Source organism: Gymnogyps californianus, chromosome 4, assembly GCF_018139145.2.
Source record: "Gymnogyps californianus isolate 813 chromosome 4, ASM1813914v2, whole genome shotgun sequence".
NCBI lineage: Eukaryota > Metazoa > Chordata > Aves > Accipitriformes > Cathartidae > Gymnogyps > Gymnogyps californianus.
In genome coordinates, this window is record NC_059474.1 from 9,373,698 (window position 1) to 9,397,024 (window position 23,327).

The 23,327-nt window shown below is 41.9% G+C and overlaps 1 protein-coding gene across 1 annotated transcript; it reads left to right on the forward strand.

Moving 5' to 3' along the window:
• The first annotated feature begins 3,963 nt into the window (after positions 1 to 3,963).
• Positions 3,964 to 21,693, forward strand: LOC127016270 (neuropeptide-like protein C4orf48 homolog). The gene is made up of 4 exons (XM_050896668.1): positions 3,964 to 3,984; positions 14,741 to 14,883; positions 16,629 to 16,717; positions 21,622 to 21,693. Exons 2-4 carry the CDS (start codon positions 14,760 to 14,762, stop codon positions 21,691 to 21,693), a joined length of 285 nt encoding a protein of 94 aa, XP_050752625.1. The 5' UTR covers positions 3,964 to 3,984; positions 14,741 to 14,759.
• The last annotated feature ends 1,634 nt before the right edge of the window (positions 21,694 to 23,327 follow it).

Consider the following 23,327-nt stretch of genomic DNA (forward strand, 5'->3'; position numbering starts at 1 on the left):
ACATAGTAACGAAAGTGTCAGGCTGCCTTAACTATGTTTGTCCATATAAATAGCCAAATGGGAGTTATGACATGCAGTAACTTACTTTTACAAGCTACTAATTCATGAGATCTTGTAACTTCTATTTCTGCAACTATGTTCCTCAAATCTGTTTAGTGATGCAAAGCATTAGTTTCAGGTGAGTGAAATCAACCCTATGTTTTAAAAGAGAGAAATTATTAATTATTGATTGATAATTATTAATGAGCCCAAACAAGACTGAACAAATGTGAAATATGTGAGCTAAGCTCATAGCAAGAGTTTAGAACATGAAGGGATGCATCTCGCACTATATGGACTTTCAGGTTGTTTTATTACAGAAAACAAGTGTAGATGTCTTTTAATTTCCACTAGATAGATCTGTCCAGATAATACCTGTTCTCATTTCTATAACCAAAAGGTGGCAGCATATTGTCTGCTTTCCCTTTCCATCCATCCTAGCTCTAAGCTCCTAAATAACCTTACTTGCTCAGTTTGTCGGAATGCCAGTAAGTCCGGAACAATCATGCTGACTAAGGAACGCTGATGAGATCTTACGTGAAATCAACTGTTTATCACCTTTACATAGAAACAGGTCAAAGACTGGTGGTTTTATTCTGTTGTTTCAATGGCAGCCTGATTGACTTTTGGAAGTGTGAAGAAGGGTTAAATTTCAACTCAGTGGTGTAACTTCAGAAGGGAGTTACACCTACCTATATAGAGCTTAACACTTTTATTGACAGTAATGATTGTTAGGAAGCCCAAGCCAATAGTATCTGGCAGATACTATTGATCTGTCAGACTTTAACTCAGTTTTATTCCTACTTAGGTACTTCCTGCTTTGATAAACAGACAACAGGCCAGTGGGCATCCAAAGGAGCAGCAAAGGTAGGGCAAATACTTTATGCAGTGCAAATACCAAGGTCAAAAGGACATGAATGTATCAGTTGAGTTTTGCTGCATGAGTGCATCAGTTCGGAGGCTTCTGGAAAGATGCCCAGTGACACCCATTTCCCATTTTGGCTGGTAGAGAGATCTGGAGGCAGAGGAGAGCATTCTGAAACATAACCTGCTCTCAGATCTGCAGGGGTACTGTGTACTTGGCACCATGCCGCAAGTCCTCAGGAAACACGACTGCTACAGAACACTGCAGTGTGTGTCCTTAACAACTCAAAACACCCACATGCATATCAAAGTGATTCCTGCTTTCTACACTGGCTTCCATACTCAAACTCAGGGTCTCAGTCGTGATTTCCCAGCTGCTCTGTGGCCTGGCCTGGAAACTGTAAGTGACACTGCTCTGGGCTGTTGGCTGGAGTTGACAGTACTGTTCCTGAGGTGCTATGAAGCTTTTTACCACAAGGGTAAATAAAGCCTTTCAACATGAGAGAGTTGAGAACTTCAGTTAGGCGCATTTGCCAGCTGGAGAATAGTTGCACAGAAAGGGTAAGAATATGTCTGATAATTACAGGAAACTTTAGGGTCACTTTCAAGCCCCAACTTGGTAGATGCCCATCAAGAAATGCCCTAAGTACAAGCCTCAGCAGCCATCCAGTCTGAGTCCAGAAGCTTTTCTGAAGTTATATGATATAGTTAGTTCATCTGGGTGCTGCAGCCTGCAAGTATGGGTAGTGGTGAGCAGCAACCCCACATGGCACTATACCTCCTGTCTTTGTTGTCCATAACTAGAGATCAGACTTAATGGAGAAAGACAATTTATAGACGGGGCTGGATGAAGGATTAAGGAGAATGATGTGGAAGCTGGTGCTGACAAGCAAGAAACAGATGCAGGGAAGTTTGCTTAGGTGGCTGAGAGCATGTGATCCTTCGTCTCAGTCATAACTGCCAGTGTAGATGCATTTTTGGGGAGTAGCTCACAGACTGAAGACACAACTCTTCTAGATATTAAGGATCATCTTAAATTATTACTCATCCCTCCAAATGGAAGAGTTTTTGGCCTGCTGTCTCTGACACAGAAGCGTCATACACTTAACTAAAAAAGGTCCCCAGACATCATATTCTCCCTCAGAAGAGTAGAAGAGGAACAACAACGCTTACATGAAAATTTTATGTGATGTTAGCCCAGCACATGAATGCAAAGTACTAAAATATACATAGCAATGAGGCCGTGTAAAAGCACATATGGAAGAGGATTTCAAGGCTTTAGTCTGGGTCTGTCATAAGTAGAAATGCCTTTGAGGGAGGCTGGAGGATTTTGATGTGGTGGTTGTATCAATGTGCTCCTCAGCAGCACAGCACCGGGTGGGTGGTTTGCTGTGCAGTATTTCTGTTGCTCTCTATTGTGTGAGTGGCTGCTCCTGGCCTGTCAGTGCCTGCAACTTGCCTTCCTATTTAATCTGTCCTCAGTTCAGTCACCTTTCCACAATGTCAGCGTTGGCTCCTGAAGGAGATAATAACCAACAAAAGGTGGCACACATGGTGAGCCCCAGCCACTGCAAGTCTGTTACTTTGAAGGATGCCCCTCGCCAGTCACGCTTGGTTTAATGTCTAGCGTTGGAGAGACAGCAAAAAGGGACTATAACTAATTTTCTTCTATGTACTTACAAATGCACAGGTGGGAAAATCCTCTGTGAATTGTCTTATATTGTACATGCTGTCAGCCAAGGGATGAGTTAATACAATTCAGCGATGCCAATATGAGCAGATTTCAAAGCTGCTTGTCTGTTGCTCCCTCCATTTCCCACCTCTTGTTGAACAGCTGGTCTCTAGAAACAGCAAATATTTCTGTTTGGACATTTCAAAACCAGCTTGAAAGATAAAGGACAGAGAGGACCTCAGTAGGTTCTCTCCCTCCCTCAGCGCAGCTGGAAAATTGTCTGTATGACTAGTAAATCTCAGACCTTTTTAGACCTGGAACAGACATTCAGCACAGGTTCGATTTTGAATGGGAATCTATTTTCCCCTATCTCTTATTTTAAAAGCATCTGTAGTTCACAGCTACGCTCAAAACTGACAAGTCTACGCGTCAAATGGAAATGCCAACATAGTATGGTGTGACATGAACAGCGCCCAAACATTTTCTTATGGCTTTTTTTTTGCTGATGCAACAAAGGTATTCTTTAACATTTGTCTGTCTCAGATGAAGATGTGGTCTTAAGACTGTGTTTTCTTTATTCTGCAGAATTACCATTTCTGCTACTTTTATACCCTCCTCTTTTTCTCCAATGACATTTGCAATTTAACACTGGTTAGAAGACAGAAAAGCCAGAATTCACTGATTCAGAAACATCCCACACCACAATATCCAGTCTCTTTTCCACCTAGAAAAAAAGTGCTAGCAAAAAAGTGCAACCTGCATCAAATTTAAATGGCTGATTTCAAGATAAAAGGTGAGTCATTGCATAACCAATCTTCAAAGCCCATTTTTATGCAAAAGGTGACAGTTTAATCCTGTGTTAATTTCAGTGTTTGGGAAGAGGCAATTTTCAACTCCAGCTTGGAAGGAACTAATTGCCAAGTACAGCATTCTATAGCATGAGGATGGGATCTCGAAGTATAGTGTGTGCCTTTGCCCTCCAAGATACTTTTACACTTAGAGCTAGGCCTAGTCCATAAAAAACCCACTTGTTCTGGTAGTTGCTATTAGTTAATGGGAAGCAGCAGGCTTTTTGAATAATCTAATGACTCCTGACTATGCTTAATTACAGCCTTTAAAAAAAAATACACCTGACACTTTCTCCAATAAATAAAATAGTTGACTAAGTAGAAACAGTCCAACTAATAAAATAATTTATAGTAAAACAGCAAATATTTTCCTCTCTTTCAGAGTTTTTGAATTTCAGAATATGCATGTGCTTTTATTATTTTTTTTTCAGCAAGCCTGGAGCAGAAAAGCAGCTTTGCAGATCTAAGTGATAACAATAAGGAGAGACACTCCTGAGATTCAGGATAGAGGGCTACACTGCTGGTCTGGAGATGCTTCATTTTTCTCTCCTCAAAAAGAGGGTATGTATGCCTGCAGAAACCTGGCTGGAACCAGGCGATCCTGCCTCTCAAGGAAACAAGGTCCTGCAGCTGGTTGGCTAATGGGAGATACTTTGCCTCTCTGGAAAGCAGCAGCTCTTGCTGAGCTCAGAACTCAATTTGAACCAGCAGTTGACAGCTACTGCCTTTCACAAACGCCTCTCTAAAGAAGCTGTGGCTCCTGGCCCTGCATCAGCCCAGCAGCATGCTGTCTGCCCACTTGCCATCTTGGGTGTCCTGCATTGCTCATCTGTCTTCTAAAGCATGTGTGAAACCCCTCCAGTAACATCAATACAACAGGGCAGTGAATCAAATCGTGCACATCAAGGGAAAAATGTTAAATACTTCTAGCTTTAAAATTGCTGAACAGATGTTCTTTGTTTTTGACTCAAAACCATTCAAGTTTAAATACAAAAACAGCTGAGCCAAGTGGGAGCGTTTCAGGCTCAAAAAACCCACTGAAACCAATGAGGAATGGTGGGCTTGTTTTGTTTTCACACCAGTGCATCAATTCTGTTTAAAGTGCTTTCCCTAAATTAACTTCTGTTCCAGGACAGTGTATGAAAAAATTAGCAATTGGAGAGGTTAAGTGAGGATCTCAATAAACATTGTAATTCAGCTTTAACAACCCAGTACGCTGTAGCCACGTTTATCTGCCATGTATAGTGCATGCTTTTTCAAACACTGTACAGAGCTCTGGTACCTCTTTGTCAAAAGGATACTTCATCTAATGTTACTTGAAAACCTTTCTTTGCCTCAACTATATTGTACAGTTGACACAAATTCACTAGAATGTATTTTTTTAATCTTGAAAAATACTTGTTTCAAATTGCTTGTTAAAAAATCTCCCCATATGACAACCACATGCCCTAGATGTGAACCCATCGCCCCGTAGTGATTCAGGGTCATATTAGATTAGACAGTAACTCCTGAGAGGTGGCTGCTCATGTTAGCAAAATTAGCATATCACAAGTGCACCATTAGCATAGACATTGCAGGAATTTATGCTTTGAGAAATTGGATCTTTTAACCCTCACATAATCTCTTTTTTCTCCCTCCTGATGCAATTTCCAGAATGTAGTGGGAAACTAAGTTAAAGATACCTGCTTTCTGAGGAGAGGATGCTGCTCTCTGGGATAAAAATGCAGGATGCTTGCCCAGAGAAGATTCCTTGGCAAGAGAAAAGTATTTATGCAACTGAGAGCTCTGCCTTGTTCTTTTCTTTCCTTCTTTGAGATGTGGAGATGAAAAGTAGTTTGTGCATTATCACAGATTCAAACATAGCACTTAAAATAATGCAGGATGGTGCTGTGGGCTGCCCACATTCTTGGGGACAAGACGGTCCTCCCTGTTGCAGACTCCTCATCCAGAAGGAATGAAGAGGAATAACCAGGTGGTTACTGCCTTGTCTTTCCCATATCCCTAAAAGTAAGTAGAAAGTCCTAGAAAAGGCAAAATGGGCCTCAGTGTGGAAAAGGTGGAGAACCTCTAGTGAGGGCCTTTTCAGTACCTTAGGGCCTCCTGCTAATGGCTGAGGGTTCGACTTGGAGCCAGCTGTTATTTTTGGGGGGATGGATTGGGCAGATTTTTCTCCCAGCCCTCCCCTGCCTATAACATTCCTTTTTAAAAAAGTGTATGTTTGTGTCTTACTGTCCCCAAATAGCTGATAGACGCTGATTCAGCACAGTCCCAGTACCCATATTGATTTATTGACTGATCTCGAGGAACTTATGCCACTGACTATCTCCGCAGTATTTTGAGAGACTTCCACGCATGTTTGAAGTTCTCAGGGTGGTTACATGAATTTTAAAAACAGGAGTCTCTCTTTGTTTTACATTCATCTACATCTTTGTTTACAGTCTGCACTGCTTGGAGCTAGCCGTGTTAGGAGCAGAAAGCCAGCTGAGCTGATGCTAATTCTGGCAGATGGGACGAACGTGTAGTCATTCAGTGGCACTCCACATTGCCCTTTACAAAGCACTCTATGATCTGTTCTGGCATAGTATGCCAGATCATCAACTACAAGGGGATGAGAAGCCAATGTGTTTGCCATCTTTCTAGAGAACAATAGCATTTTGGCAGAGGGATAAGGCAGTGGAAAGGTGCACAAGCAACTGTTTCTTTGGAGGGTCATGAAACAGCACTCAGACAGCTGAAGGCCCAAACCAGGGGTCAGCATTCACACACTGCAGCTGAGCATCGGATTGCAGGAGAATATCAGGGGCTGAGAGAACAAAGGATGTCAAATGGGGGACAAAGAACTAAGAGACAGAGATAGAGAGAATGAATCATTATAGCAGAAATTGTATAAGGGACAAGAGGAATATATGAAAGGAGCAGAGGCAAAGTAAGAAAGGGAAGAGCTTAGTTGACAGACACCTCTTTCCTTTTCTCTCAGCTGCCATACTGTTCTGTGCACATCTCTAAGCACTCAGTAAAATATCTTCTGTGATTTCTCTTCCTCCTCACCTTGAAAATTTGGCTGCACTGTAAATAACGTACTCCTGCTTTTAAACATAAGCACTGTTTCAAGCTATTAAAGTTGTATAAGCACCTGTCCAACTCCCACTCAGGCAGGGCTGTTTTGGAAGAAGTGTTCGGCTGTTTTGGCAGGCAGATTCACCTATCAGACAGACGTGCTTATGGCTTTCTGACAGTTCTGGGTTCCAGCATAACAGTGAAAATCCTGTTTTTCTTGATTTACTGAGGTTTACGTTTCTAAAGACAGTAGTGCACAGAAGTCATGGTAATGGGACATATCTAGAGAGTACCCCATACAACAGAGTTGCATGATGATGTCCCATTCCTTATGATGTGTCACCCTGATGTCTACATCCCTTGAGCAACACTTTATAGTTCATGCATCAGTTCTAGACCTTTAAAGTCAGAATATCTGTTTCTTCCTCAGGGTGCTGTATATCACTATTGACATTTTTGAGAGGGTCTAGAAAAAAATTATTTGTTGTCCACCTCCAAATATAAAGCATTCTTGTTCATCACAATTATACCAATCTCATCTGAGGACTTGAAAGGTTTAGGAAAATGGATCTTTCCTCCACTTTTCCAGCTAAACTAGCCCTTCTTTTTCTCTCCCCTACCCAACCTACTTTCTTATCTCGCACCACTTTTGCTTTGCGGCTGTGTTAACTTCAGCTTCCCACTTTTGTCTGCATCCTGCATGACTGTGCTTGCTCTTTTCTCCACAAAAGGAAATCTCCCTTCAATCTGACCTGTATGTGGGGCTGCTCCCCACATGTTCTTCAGCCTACTTGACAAAATTAAATTTATCATTATCTCCTTCTCGTATCAGTAAATGAGTTATAGATGAATCTTTGCCGTTCCATGGAGAGGGATGGGAGTACGAAGAGTTTTCTTTGTATGGATGGGCAGCTTATTATTTTTTGTCCATAACAGGAAAATATTCCTTTTCCTGGCTTTTCAGTTTTCTGAGATTTTCTGCCATCTGTTAATCATAGAATCATAGGATGGTTTGGGTTGGAAGGGACCTTTAAAAATCATCTATTCCAACCCCCCTGCCATGGGCAGGGACATCTCTCCCTAGATCAGGTAGCTCAAAGGCCAATCCAGCATGGCCTTAAAATAATATATATCCATCTGTTTTAGAGTTTTCTAATACACCTATTCTCATGGTATATTTGGTTCCCTTCTACATCCTCATCCCCTTATAATACACTTTTTTGCCCATGGTAGGGATTTTTGTTGCTTTTTAAGTCAGTAGATGTGAAGATTAGAAAGAGTTCAAGAGAAAAAGAAACATTTCAGTGGAGCATTTCAGCATTTCAGCCTCCTGGGAGGTTGTTGGCTATTGAAAGGCTTTTATTGAGAGGAAGATTTTGCAGCATTTTCTAATTCTGGTCAGACTCGGGATTCGCCATCTTTCTTCTGAAGCTACTTGTGCAGACAAATGCCCTCAACAAGGCTGATTTATTCTCATCTCTCTTAAAGTGCATTCTGCATAGTCTCAGAGCTGCATAACTACCGTTGTGTTCCGTCAGATGAGTTTGATATTGCTGGGGCATGAGATACTTACTGCCTTGCATATTCTAACAGGTGTTGGACGTGGACAGTGAATGAACATGGATTGAACAGCCATGGATTTGGCTGACTAAAACTGGATGGGGATCTTGTATTAGGTAGAGCCTAGATGCTGTCTTTCTGCATACATTCATGTGATTTACAACAGTGTGCAGTGAAAACCAGTAATGTAACCAGGAGGACAAGTGCAGAAGAAAGCAAAGATACTTCCCAGGATGCTAGAAATGAAAGAATGCATTGCTTAGAAACCAAGCCTGGATGTCAGAGCATAGGAAGGCAATCACCTGCAGTGTGGGAAGTGCCCTGCAGTGCATTTGGACAGCACGTTTGGCATTGGGGGTGCAAATACAGATTGACAGTAGTTGCTACTACTAACTGTGACTTAGTAAATGAGAAGACTAACATAGGATTCTTCATGCTTTTTCTTTCAGAAGAAGAACCCCATCTGTTGTTTTGAGGGTTGTAGACCCACATGGTTTTTTGCCAACAGTTAGTTAGAAAAAGTTCTCCAAGGAACAAATAACCCATTTTGCCCTGATGGTCACTGTGTCTCCCTTCTAGAATGATAACCAGCTGAGCCTGAAGACTCACGGAGTGTAATCTGTTAATGAGTGTGTGTTAGAACTTGATCCCTGCCCAGATCAAGTTCATGAACCTCCTGAGGATGGGAGTCTGTCCCAGCTCTTATCACTGATTCTTGACTCAGTCGCTTATGCTGCAACTCGCCATGCTTTTAGCAGGAGTGGTTCTGGTCTGTTTTCTAGCATCTCAGCCAAGATTGTGACCACTATAATGATACTTAAGGAACATTAATTGCTCATTTGTCACTGGCTAGTGTCTAAAAACATCCCTGGATCACAGATAAGGAATTCATTCACAGGGCATTTTGAAGGCAGACGTGAGTAAGCTCTTAGCTGGAAACTGTGCAGTTACAGTTAGTGCAACACCAGGATAGTACTGCACTAAGCAGCTTGCAATCTGTAGCACTGTCATTGTAGAAAGGAGACAAAAATTGTAAAAAGGAGAAGCCACATCTGTCAGCTTGCAAGTATCTTGTAAACATGAACTCCGGTGAAAGATGCTGTTTTCAAACATAGATGTATGAAGGTACATCCATCTTTAAGCCATTAAATCATTGAGATATTAACATCCAAATTATTGATTATCAATGAGATCCAAGTATTGCTGTCATAAAAGTAATCCTGGATCAGTCTCAGGTAACTGACTGCAAAGCAGGTGATTCCTAGAGCAGGAAATGGATCTGGAGCCCCAACTACAGCTCTTCTGGATTCTGAAATTTGAGAGTCCTTATGCAGATGTTGGACAATAAACATCTTTTGGGGAAAAAAGGGTCATTGATAAGCTTCCAATTTTAGCAGCCTCATTTCCTTTAGTTTACTCAGTTGCTGGTTTTCAAGGCAGCCTTTGCAAGGACACTGGCTAATGGTGCACTGCTTCTCAGCTAAGAGATCTTCTCTTTTCTAGGCCACCCATGTTAGAAGAGGCCCCTGGACTCTGAAGTCTGGTTCTAGAATGGGAAGCTTGTAAAAATAGCAGTTTGTTCCCCTCCAGCTCAAAGCCCATTCATATGCCTGCATATTTGTATAGTTGCTGCAAAGTACTCAAGACATCCCTGTGGACTTAGCAAGCAAACTAGTTAAAGTTGCAACTATTATGTACCTAGAAATAGCTCAAGCACAGCTTGGAACACAGCTTATTTCCCCAAAGGTGTGTGTGCAGGAGGGTGGATAGGGACAGTGCAAGCCAAGGATAGCTCAGCTAACGCTAACCTTTCCTGAATATTGCCATGGGATTTTTAAATGCTTCTCAACTCCCAGAGAGATGCTGGAAGATTTGACCGCAGTTTAGCATCTCATCCAAAAAGCAGTAAGTAGTTCTGACAGTGCAGGTCTTCCTAAGAGCTGTGTGGAAACTTCAGACTTGGACATGAGCCCAGCCTTAGTGTTGCACTGAAACTCAAGATTTTGGGGCCTAGAATGATTTCAGATGAGCCATACTCTGACAGATAGGGACTGCAGGAATCGGAGTTACTGACAAGGAAATTATTCCTAAAATTACTGGTGGGGAAAATGGAAGGAGGAACAATTTCAATTATTTGCTGCTATCAAGATATGCGAGACCTCTTCAGGGAACAAAGGAAGGCTTCATGTCTTAATCTGGTCACTCTGACACTTCCCAAGAGCTTTAAATTGGAAGGAAAAGAGTAAGAGGCTTGCTCTATGAATAGCTCATATATCAGAGTGTGGGACAACGCGATCAGCTTTAGGTAGTTTGACATTATTATTCATCAGGTATGCCTGAAGGCCTCAATCAACACTCCAGCCTTGTGATGCTGCACCAACAAGTGCAAACACAGCCCCTGCCCTCAAGCTATCGCAGCCTGGGATTACGGTCGGATGACAAGGGGGGGACTCAGCGAGAGGTGTGAGGCAGAGAGATATTGGTATAACGAGCATATTCGCATACCATCAGCAGTCACAGCCAGCTTCCTCCCCAGGTTCTGCCAGGCAGCAGCGCTTTGTAGGATTCATGGCAGAGGTAAAGCTTAAAAGAGGATTTGATGGAAGACAAGATGGTACCTTGTGGGGAGATTTTTACCATGATTTAGAGGGCAGGCTGTGAGAAAGCATAAAAGTGTCTGCAGAAGAAGTGACAGAATCTGTTATCTTTAGTGAGGAAAGAAAGTTTTCTGCTGTGACAGAGTATTAGATTTAAGAGCCAAGGAGAGACCAAGCAGTGAAGAGGCTTAGACATAAAGGCTTGAGCTTTTCTCCCAATGCCAGAGAAATATTTATAGTATCAAAACATGTGCTATCAAGATGAAAAATTAAAATCTCAGAAACAGTGCTTTAATGCTTTTTAGCTGGTGGGGATCTCGGAAAAAAATCCATTGTGTTCAACTCCATTATAAAAAGAAACTATAAATTCTCTCTGCTTACCTCATGAATGATCCCACTGGGCAGCTGGGGAGTGAGGATGTTCCAGCCATCACCCAAATGTCACTTTTCATGCTCAGCCCAAGGTGCTGCGTGACCACCACTGCAACTTTGGGCACACCAGTGAAATTGCCACTGAGGGCTGTTGTGCAGGTGCTGTGTAGTCCCAGTTCTGGTCTGTACTTCCAGTTTTGGGGTGCCCTAGGGCTAGCATCTGTACCACCCACACTTCATACATGAGGAAAATAAGAGTAGGAAAGATTTTATTGGGGTTGTAACATTCTGCTGGGGATGCGCCCCAATACCCTTAAGATAAGAGCTGCTCCCGCTCTGCAATTCCATGAACTGAAGTGTATTTTTACTCTGTTAAGCTTAGGTTTAAAAAGGAAATAATTTTGAAGCAGAAAGCTAGAAATTAGCAATTTGAAGATTGTCAAAACAATTTTTTCAAAACATTTTTCAAATAAAAATCTCCTAAAATGGGGTCTCTACCTTCTCTGTGGAAAATCTCCTCCTTGGTGAACTGATATTTTCCAGTTGGGAAAATATTAGCTTCAGTGAAGAGAAAAGCTGGTGCTTAACACAGTACAGAGTGGGGAGAAGTGAATAAAGAGGAAATGTGGTTCAAACGCTAAAAAGGAAGTTGTTCCTTGCAGGACAAGTAGATTTAGGACAAGGCTAAAGAAGGGAGGTCACAGTAGCTGGTATGAGGTGCTTAAAGCAAGGAATTTGGCAGCTGAGAATGGCAGGAACAGATTTTTAAATTTGTGTTTAATGGAGTCAGAAGCCCATTGCATGGGTCTAGAAGAATGAATCAGTGGTAATACCCAAGCTACCAGGGCTGGCTGCTTGGTGTTACTGTTGTGGTAGAGAAAGGACAGGATTTGGGAGAACAGGGTAAGATTTACTGGGAATGATCGAGAGCACAGGTTAAGAAAAGGCATATATGTGTGTGTGTGTGTGTGTGTGTGTGTGTGTGTGTGTGTGTATGTGATTATCTATGTTATTTATCAGGAAGAGAGGCCAAGGTATGAGATTAGATGGCTGAGAATGATCATGAATAAAGTTCTGCATTTGTAATTTTTGTATAGGCAGATACTTAATCAGACCAAATCCTGTGTGGTTATCTCTGCAAGAAATGCTAAATCTTTTTTGCCCAAAAGAACAGTCTCTAAAAATTATTTTCCCTTTCTTTCTGTTTTTGTGATGTATAAGGATTGCAGTACTATAATTAATCTACTCTTGACTCTGCTCGTGGATGCTGTAACTTCATATAGCATCAGTTACACACTGAACAATCTGAAATTTTAGCATCTTACTTAAGAAGTTGAATTAATGGGAGCAAACCATTCCCCTAGGGCTGTACAGGAGAGACAGGTTATAGAGCATGTTGAAAAGAAAAGTGTTAGCCAGCAATTTAGTCATAATTATGAGGAGTTTTTGCTCATATAAAAAAAAAGAAGGTTGTGTGCCTGCCCTTCCTGGACACTGAGTGCCCCCAGCTTTCACCATGAAGGCATTTAAGATTGAGTCCTTATTGAACCGGCTAAAGCAAACACAGAGCACGGTCCCTTTGAAGTTCTGTGCATGCTTCTCAGTGCTGCACCTGCCCTCAGCTGTGCTCATTCTCTCTGGAACAAGAACTGTTAGTGTCTAATTTGTGATGGGAAATGTGTTTGGGGGGGGAGATGTGACCCCTGAACTTAGCTTTGCTTTGACAAAAGCACTTTTATCATCTGGGCTTCATTATTGTATTGCATTCAGCACAAGTGCCGTCAGTGTTGTTCTGGAGTATAGCTCGTGGGGCATTGAAAAGGGAACAGAGGCACAGGCTGGAAAAGGGAGGTGAAGTTTACTCTGAGTTCGGACTCAAGTTCCCACTCAGAATTTAAGTGCCTGCACTCCTGCAGCTGTTCCTGGCAGCCCTGAGACTGGGATCACAGAAATGCCCAGGAAAGCAGGCATGAGTGGTTATGACCACTGTAACTCAGAACCATTCAAATGGCAGACTGTGGGCTGAACAATTCCTGGCCTTCACCAAAGTCTCACCTGCGACGTGTCCTGCAGTTCCCGAGTGCGATCCCATGGTTTTTCCTGGTTTCCCATAAAGCAGGTGTAATTTGTCATGGTTATTTTCAGGCAGTAGGGAAGCAAATTGCTTGAATGAGGCACCACATCCAGCTGAGTGGTCTTCGGGAAAACCATTCAGCAGACTTTAAGAGAGATGAATCAAATGGCCTGGCTTTAAAAACCTTACCCGGAGCAGGTAAGTCACTGCTGGAACTTGCATGTCAAAGCAGAAGCATCCTTCCCCAGACCTGGAGACACAGCCTGTTCCTCTTTAAATCTGTGCTGTGTGCTGCGGTGCTCTGCATTGTTGCCATGGCAGAAATCTCCCCATAGTAATAACCTCTTTCAGAGAAGGTTAAAAAGAGACAGTGCACATGCTCAGAAATGCTGCATTTGTTCTGTTAGCGGTTTGCAGCGGCCATTTCAAAGAGACCATCACAAAGACAAGAGAGAGATCAGGTACTGATATTTTTTTCCTTTGTTAGAGGGGGTGACTTTTCTGTTTCACAGAAGTCCATGCACAGATCTGTCTCCGTTCCCAGTTGCACTGCAGAGAGAGACCACCCTTGAAGCCTGTCATGATTATTCCTCGCAGACAGCAAATTCCCATGGAATAACTAAGAGGCAGTAGTTAGATGTGATCTAAGGTGATTGCTGCACTCGGGGAGCAATTGTTTTGCAGTGGGGCTCACATACAAAGCTGAGCTGACGCTGGGGTGGGTGATGTGTAAGGTACCCTGAAAAAGTTTAACAGCGTATCTGCTTTGTTTCGTTGAACCATTGTAGCACTCATAGTCAACTATGAGAATAGCCTCTGCTCCTACTGACCAGGAGGCTCCTGCTTTAGGTACTTTCAAAGGAGGCTGGTATTATCCTAATTTACTGTTACTTGGAGACACTGCTGCATCCTGTTGCAAAGCCTGGTGTCTTTGATTGTACTTGCTTTGATTGCAGATCATCATTAATTAAAACAGAAAACCCAAGCCTCTTGTTATGATTTTAATCCCTTTATTTTAAGGATTGTAGAAATAAGAAAAAGGATCACATCAGATCACTTCTAAATAGTGGGAGGGACAGGAAACGCAGTTCTGAGCTTATAAGAAGTACATTACCAGATCTTTTTTTTTGGGGTGGGCCCAAATATATCTGTGACTCTACATGTACATGTGTGTCTCTTGCTTCTGAACCATCCCCTACTCTTATGTTTAGGTTGAGGTGCACAGGAAGAGGATGTGTATAATGCTGCTCCTTTCCTGGATGAATTGCTGGTTTGCACGTGCTGCAAGTGTTCGTGCAGAATTTGCAGCTTCAGATTAGCTATGTCTGAAACGGTGGATTGCATATATCAAAAAGCAAGCTTGTTCTGTTCTGTGTTTGTGGCAAGATAGGGAAAACCCTTTCCTTCCCTGCCTCCCTCTATTGCCCTTCCAAATGTGAAATACAAGCTGTTTTGGGGAGTGCTGTACTCTTGCATTCAGTACATCCAGATTTGATGTTCTTATGCAATATATTTTGCTTAGTATGCACCAACTTCAAAATCAGGAAGAGACAGAACGTTGTCCTGCTTTAGCCATCAGGAACATTAAGTTCTTTGTAACAAAACCCTTGTACCTGTAGTGTTCCTCACTAACTTGTTTATGTCTCTTGATAAACAGAGAAGCACCCGTTCCCAAGATGCTGGCACCCTGCCTTCTGAGAAGAGCGGTCCTTACAGTTCCTTTAGTTTTTGTGGTTGCACTGCTTCTCGCGGAGCCTGTTAGTTCTGATCAAGAAGCAGGAACAGCCATACCAGCTGAAAGTACGTACCACCCATACAGCTTGTACTGTAGTTTTAATGTTGCAGGGCTTCACATCACTGAAGCTTGTCCAAATAATTCAGGCTCTCCACTGTCTTACCCTTGTCTCCTGACTGTTGCTGTCTTCCTTGTACCTGAAATTTGCCACTGTTCTGCACCTTTTTTTTTGTACAGCCCTTTCATTGCGTTAGCCCTTTCATTGTGTTAGCCCTTTCTATGCCAGGAATCACCCTGTTTGCTTTTCAGAGACATTATTGAGACTTGCTTTTTTCAACTGAGATTGACTGTTCATTACATTTTTCATTCTTGATAATGTCTACTATATTAAAGTCAGTAGTTTTTATTAAAAAAATTCACAATGAAGATGCCAAGAAAGCACACTTTGTCAACACCTAGTCTTACAGCCTTCAACCACCTAATTCTCCTTTGCTGATCTGTGTTGAGTTTATTTTATGTCATAAACATAATGACAGGTCCTTGCATCAAGTTGTTGATGTGGAAAATGCTGTCCTGTCCTTTTGTCTGGTACAAATATAATAACACTAAGGTTGGGTGGTGGTACAACAATGAGAGAGGAGGTCTTTAGTACTGCTCAATGTGTATTTTTTATCTCTTATTTTTTTCTTAGCCAGTTAAAGAATTTGGCAGACTCCTTTTCTCCAGCAGGCAGGATTCCTGTCTGCTGGTTAGCACACAGATCATGAGCTGGAAGCTCATACTCCAGCTTATCAGAGGCATGTAGTAATCAGTCAAATACCAAGTGTTTGCAAAATAGGCTGACAGACACTGCAGGATTTTCTAACATCACTCTAGGTTTCATCCTTTCTTCCTCACCAGACCTCAAAGAGCAAACTAAACCTGCACTCTGAATTTCTCACTTGTGCAATATTTCCTATGAAGTTGTCAGAGAGGCACAGGCACTGAGAAGCAAATAAGAGCATATGTAGATCCTGATGATTCGAAGACATTTCATCATGTCTATATTTGTTCTGTCTCAGTACTGCTATCTGTTAGGGCACAGCTTTGTGTTACATGATGATCAAGGCAAAGCAAGCCTTGTGACCTTCAGTCTGTGTATCTAGATATGGGAATACTATCTTAAACACTGCAATTAGTCCAGAATGCAGCAGTTCTGCTTATCAGCAATGCCCACTAATGACAGGGCATTGTGTTTATCTGCTGCTTGCTTCACTAGCTTTGGACAAAGCTGTATCGTATTCAAAGTTAGAGGCTAAGTGATCTGTCTTTGTGATATTGTAGTCAATTTTATTCCATTAGCTTTCTATTTAGAGCTCAAGTTTGTGAGATTAGGAGGCAAGATTTTCCAGGGAACAGGTTCATGGTTTCAGAGTAATTTCTGACAAATCTGAAAAATCTGAAGATGAGGTTGAAAATCTGCTCAGGGTTGGTGGAGCAAAATGAAAGACTCAAGTTATGGGTTCAGTGTTTCTACACTATGAACTGTGACAAGAGAAGGACGAGGGGAACAGCAATAAAGGAGGAAGAAAATTTTTAATGCAAATTTGTTGAAGTAATTATTTTGTCATTGAGAGACTGGGTGGACCATCATGATGGACCATTTACAATAACCTGGATTGTTCAAGAGTACATACATCAGTACTCGCTCTGTGGACTCTTTTCTGTAGCTCTTCCTCATACTCAAAATCACTGTTTATTCCTTCTACTTAATACTTCATGCCATATAGTCATGATTCTCTACTAAATGTTCTACTAAATGCTCTCCTAGGTCGTCCCTGTGTTGATTGCCATGCATTTGAGTTCATGCAGAGGGCTCTGCAGGATTTAAAGAAGACAGCGTATAATCTAGACACGCGGGTAAGGAAACATTCAATTTCTTTTTTTTTTTTAATATGGAAGAAAATGCTGTGGATAAAAGTAGATAAGGTGGATGGATTTTGCACAAGACAGTCAACTGTGCTGTCCTATCTTCGAAGACGAGGCTAGGTAATTACATTCCACCTCTCTATGCAATAATCTGTGGAATTCTTCTGCCTTGGGGTATCAGGGACACTAGGAAGCTTAGGAAAGAGTGAACTGACAGTCCTCAGCCCTCTATCCTTCTTTTGCAGAGTTACAGCCATTAGCGCTGTTATTCTCATTCCAAATGCTGAGCGCACACCTTTGTTTTTATGTTAGGGGGAGTAAGGTGAGAGCATCATTTATATTTATTACCCAAAAGGAGAGAGCCAGCTCAAACAAAAAGCCTACTAAAATAAAATACTCCCCTGCACATGCTTTTAGCCCTGGGGAGAGGCTAAGAGAGGAAACATCATCTCGTAGATACTTTTTACATGGCTCTGATTCCATAATGATGAAAAATGCCACAAAGTAGAACAGCATAGGGAATGAAACTTGTTTGGCTTGCAGTCAGTGTGGAGAATTTGCCAAGATTGGTATCTTCCTTCTGTGAGGGAAGTTGAATCTCTCTCTTGCTACTGCAACCTGCAATCTGTGACTAGCTGTATCCCAGCTGCTGTCAGATAGCGGTGTCTCAGGAGGGTAGCTTTTTCCCCACCTCCTGTGTACACTTTAGCTGAAGTGCTATAACTACAGTCTTGCACAGATTTTTCAACAGAAGGCACTCAAACTTTTTTGCTTTTCTAATCTATGGTCAAGGTTGTTCACAGTTCAAAGCCTGCAAACTGACATCTTTGAAGAATGGTTTGAGGTAACTCCAAGCAGGGTCCATGATGTTTAGGTGAAAATGCAGGTGCAGGAATGAAGATGCCTTGAATTGTGACATGCTACAAAAAACAAACAAACATTCCAGCAGAACCAGATTGCTATGTAGCACATTTACAGTTAAACAAAATCTGTTCAATAATTACAGGTCAAATGTATTTTGGGCTTCTTCATGAAGAAATCTCATTAATGAATACATCTGCTGAGCACTGTATACAGCCCAAACAAGATATTCAGATTGTGCTGTAAAGTGGTTCTAGCACACCTTTTCCTTCTTTTACAAACCTTTGAACTTTTCACCAGAATTTCTAAATCTTGATTCAAAAATACCTCAACTACTAAAATCTTCTCTGGTTGTCTGGCTATGGCAGTGACCTTTATGACACCTACAACTTGGAGACCAAGAGAGAAGCTTTATAAAATACAGATATCCAAAGCAGGAGTAGTAGTAAGAGCCCCAAAGATAGCAACTGTATTTTAATACTTTTTAAAAAATAAAAATAATAGGAAGCCAAGGAGAGGAAATGAGAGTACAGAAAAGATTTGGTTGAGAGGAATGTCTTATTGACTTTCACAGTTGTAGATTTGACAGAAAGCCTGAAAATGTGGCTCCATGATATATTCTCACCAAAACAAACCTATCACTTCCTTATCACTTTAAAAACTAAATAATTGAATCCATATTGAGATCCTTCAGTGCCTCTGGACTAGGACAGGCCTATTCCAGTCATTAAGCTAAGAATTCTGCCTACATCTTCAAAAGACATGGAAATATTTAATAGTTGAGGACTTCTTGGAACTGCTTTCTACAGCGTTTCAATTCTTAGTTTTATTATTCAGCTGTGGCTCAATTTGATGCAAACTGGGAGTTTTAAGACAATTGATTTCAGCCACATATATATTTTACATTTGACTATTTTAGTCTGTTTTGCTGCTTAGTGGGGCAAATATTTCTGTCCCTGAAAATACAATTCCCTTTGTTAATATTCCCACTGGAGGCGTTCATTTCCTTGAAAAAGTCTCTTTTGTTTGAAGGCAAGATTTTTAGATGATGACTAAGCAGCTCCTAACTGTGTTGGAGGGGGAGGGATTCCCAAAAGCTTAGAGAGGAAATTCCCATATAATTCCTCCTGCAAATCTCACCCTGCAGTTCTGTACATGGGAAACCATATAGTTTTATTGCACAACTCAAGAGTTTTCACACTTAATTTGGCCCTGTGTTGATCTGCATGGTGTCTCACAAAGCAAACTGACTCTAGCATAGGTCACGTAACCTTTTATGGGGGCCATAGGCAATATCCCCTTCCTTTTACAAGACTAGACATGTTTGTAACCTACACTGATGTGATGATCACTTACTGATTGACAGGCTGGCTGCATTTTACTCATGTGGTAAGAGAAGGGTCACAGACCACCTCTGAGAGGCTGGCTACTACCCATGCACATACCAGATCTCTTTGCCCCTCTGCATACTGTTTTCCACCCTTCCATTGCTGCTGGCCCCTTGGAGCAGGCTGCAGGCTGGATTAGTTGTTTTAACAGCAGTAACCAAGTTTGGGCAATTTTGGGGGGGATATCTGTGATTCACCACTCAGCCAAAGTGCAGTATGTGGCAGGTGCAGCTCTGATCATGAACTAGGGAGAGGGTTCTTGTACTGCTGGGAGGGAGCTGCTACCATCAAAACCGTTCAGCCAGTTCACAGCCAGCTCACTACTGCATCTAAAAGCTGCTCAAGACAGAGGCCAGCAGGGAGCAGGCCATAAAACAAATCCTGTAAAACAAATCCAGTCCATGCACTACACAGTTCACTGTAAGTCTGCACTATAGACACTTATTTTCAAAATTCCAACGCATTTTTCAGAGTTAACCAGTGGACATTGCATTACAACTTTAAAGAGCTCAGGAACTGCATTTCTAGCTGGAACTTATCAGCTTTTTTGTAGGTTCAGAATCTGGACCCTGCCCTGTTTGGTTTTTTGGTTTCTTGTTTGGTTTTTTTTTTTTTAAACATGCTTTAACCCACCAGGGGATAATAACAAATCTCTGTGCAAATGATTTTGTGATCATGCTCACAAAACAGTCAGCAAAGCTGTATTTAGTGCCATTCATTTTGTTCTTTATTGCTTTCTAAACTGTCAATGGTTATTTGGAATGTTCAAAGCACATTAAGTTAGATGTACTCATGAAAGTAAAAACAAAGGCTTGAAAATGTTATTAAAGATATATAAGACAGTAAGCAGGCTTGGGGCTTAGCTCCAGAGCTGTTGGCATGCTGTCAACCTCCCTTATTCAAACCATTGCAAATTATGTCAAGGAGATGGTTAGAAGGAGGTGATTGAGTGTCTTTTAGGTGATTAGCAAAGTCTGATCAGATCTTTCCAGTTCTGCAGGGTAGCTGAAACAATCAAAAGCGATACCTGATTTAATATAGAACCACAGGGCTGTGTCTAGTGATTTATCATCCGGGAAAAAAACCTGACCACTAGATAGCTTTTCCTGTACTAAGGCGGCAGGTGGTAAGCAGGATGCTTCAGCCCAGCTCTGCTCTAAGTGCCTTTAGCTGATGTGGGTCAATGGATAACACAGCTTTTAATCTCATGGCAATTCCATCTCATACGAAAATCACAAGACAGGCAGATTAAGGATGGATTTCACTGGCATTGAGAGCTGGTAGTCTTCATAATGCCCTTTTTTTGTGTAGCTGGTTACACCAGTGGGGATTAATTTGGTGAGTGGACTTCCCATACCTGGTGTGTCCCATGACAATAAGGAGGAAGTCCTTTCTTGGATCAGAATGATTCTCAGATACAGCTTCAGCTCATGATAGACAAACTGAGATGAAGATATGATGTTGATGTCAAACAGCTCTGTCCTCCATCATGCATCTACTGAAGCCACAAGTGCTCCAAACAGCCAGGAAAACCAAAGTGTGTGTGTGCGCTAGAGAGGAAGGATTCCCAAATTTCCATTATGCAGTCCTGCTGTCCCTTCCCTGGTCCTCAGCCCCTTCTCGCACAGGTAGGCGGAGAGGGCGCAGGCCTTTCTGATCATACCCAGCTCCAGCTCTGAGAAGTTCCCAATCCACCCTCATCACTCCAGAAAATCCCTGTGGGCAGCAAAGATCTCCTGATATTGATGAACCCCAGTTCAACTGGGGGACCTCTGCTTTCACCAGTTTGGGACCCCTTTCCTTAAAGAAGCCAGCAATCTCATCACATGTTTGAACTGTGATGGCTGTATGCCAGCTCAGCACCTATCATCTATTTTAGGCTCCAACAGCGTATTAACAATAACAACAGTGAAGCAGGAGAAGTTAAAACAGAAGTAAATTTCTTCACCGAGAGGGTGGTTGGTCACTGGAAACAGGCTAAGTGGTCACGGCACCAAGCCTGTCAGAGTTCAAGAAGCGTCTGCGCAATGCTCTTAGTCATATGGCTTAGTTTTAGGTAGTCCTGCGAGGAGTAGGGAGTTGGACTTGATGAACCTTATGGGTCCCTTCCAACTTGAGATATTCTATGATTCTATGATTAAATTATGCCTTACTTTCTCTGTATAACTTTCAACAGTGAGTCCAGGCTGTAATACTCTAAATTTAATTTTTTTGAGTCTGTTTTTAAGTACAAAGAAAATTTCTGATAGTTTTTTGGGGTTTTTTTAAGCCTCTCATGAACTTGAGAGCTTATGGTCCAGTTTGTGCAGTTAAAGATTGTAAGAAAGACAAATAACTTCAAACAAAAATAACAGCACCCAGACACATACTGAATGTGATAATGTGAAAAACATGAATGTGTACCGGACTGAATTTCTCCGTGTCACAGGAAGTATTGCCATGTTGGTAAGCCAATTAATCACACAAAAGCTGAATTATTTTGCAGAGCGTTAAGCAGCAAGTCTGATTTTTACCTCAAGCCTCATCTCTAGACAGCCAATTCCAAATCTTAGAACAAAAATAAAATGGACTTTTCTTTGGGAGCTAATTAGTTTTACAGTGCTGACACTTGTTTTTTGATGTTGCTTTTGTTCCCCCCTCTTATAGACAGAAACTCTGCTTCTTCAGGTGGAAAAGAGAAATCTGTGCGACTGTGTAACTGCAAATCTGCTGAACTGAATCCTGGAGGCCAGCTAAGGAGTATCACCTGTTCAGCAGTTTTTAAAATGCAGCTGTATAAAATACAGCTTTATGGAGTTCATGTTGCACGCATGTATGCCCCAATATACTGAGGGAACTGGGGGGCTGTGTCTTATGTATTTGTCTGTTCTGTTTTTTTTTTGAAGAGTACCCTCTTTTCACATCCACTGGGTTGCCAGTAAGGGCTCAATTCAGTAAATCTGTTACTTGGTATTAGAGTAAGGGAAAAATTTACCTGCTTTGATTTTTAAATCAGAGTTGGCCAACTGTAACCCACAAGATAAATATGGCCTGCAGTGCTCTAGAGACACTTGCAGCTGTTTTTTGCCTCTAATATGAACATATATCTGTGGCAACTTACCCAGTTATATTGAGACAGGGAATTGTGGTCTCTGTAGGCTTTGCCTGTGTATTAAAGATGATGGAAGTCCTTTCTGTTTGTTGTCTGCACTGTGACCACATTCAGGCATGTTGTAGTTCTGTCAGCTGTAATGAGGTATGTGTCATGAGGAGTTATATGTGTGCTGTACTTGGACCAAAACAGTTTATATCTTAGTGCTGAGTTTTCTGGTATCCTGTGTAAGAGTATTGTCTTCTTTAATTAAAACCTTTAGTTTCTTCCCCTCCTTCCCTGGACACTCCATTCCTAATGCACGATATCTCTAAATAGCTTTACCTTAGCAGGTCAAATGGATAGAGTAGAAAAAGGAGAATAAGGGTATGACTAGGCAGCCTTGCCAGTTCCAGCTGTACCAAATGCTACCGCCAGCAACTGCTCAACATCACATTGAAGGAAAGCTCCCTGCAGTGCCAAGAATTTTCTTCATGAGAGTGCTTCTTATGTTACTTCCGGTGAAACACAGGGGTTAGGTCACACATATTTTGTCCAGTCTGTGATGGACTGAACTCTGAACGTTTTGGTCTTTCCTTGTAGTTGCCTTTGAAAGCTGCTCTTCTTGTTTCAGGCATGAAGAAAGATTTGTGTACCTGAAAGCTGAGATGATTTTTATCCTCAACACTACCACTCTATTCTAAGGTACTGCGTCCACTCACAAGTCTGAATTAGGCTGAGCAGTTTGAGTAGATGCTCTGAGTTCGTTTGACGTGATTTAGAGCCGTCTCAAACCACTCCAACAGTGGGACTGTGGGGTGCCAACCTGGCTTGGGGAGTGGATGGGAGTTGGACATCTAAAGGCCAATATCTCTTCAGCTGAATTTGGAGGAAAGTGCCTGCCTGTGGCCTTACTTCTCTAACTAAACTGGTGGGACTTTGCTGGAAGTGGATGAGAGAGGAAACACAACTACTGCTCTGCCAGTGCAGCTGTAGGTATGGTAACAAACAGCTGGGGGAGTAGGGGAACACGATAGACAGCCTCAGTGGCTTGCCAAACCTTCCAGGGCTTGGAAAACTGATTCCTGCACACTGAGAAGTGCAGCATGCCCTTCTGCGTGGGACCAGGACATAGGCCAGCACAGAAGCTCAGTGTGAACTGGCGAGAGGATTCTGATGTTATTTTTCCAAATTCCCTCAAGGAGCACCTGTGCTGTGTGTTTTTCACTAAGCATGTTCACACAGCATGGGAGCACTGGCACTGCTCATATCTGGCAGCTTG

Excerpts from the sequence above, each read along its gene's own strand:
- LOC127016270 (XM_050896668.1), top strand. The coding sequence starts at position 14,760 with ATGCTGGCACCCTGCCTTCTGAGAAGAGCGGTCCTTACAGTTCCTTTA. Across the intron at positions 14,884-16,628 it reads AACAGCCATACCAGCTGAAA|GTCGTCCCTGTGTTGATTGC; the intron begins GTACGTACCACC and ends ATGCTCTCCTAG. Across the intron at positions 16,718-21,621 it reads CGTATAATCTAGACACGCGG|ACAGAAACTCTGCTTCTTCA; the intron begins GTAAGGAAACAT and ends CCCCTCTTATAG.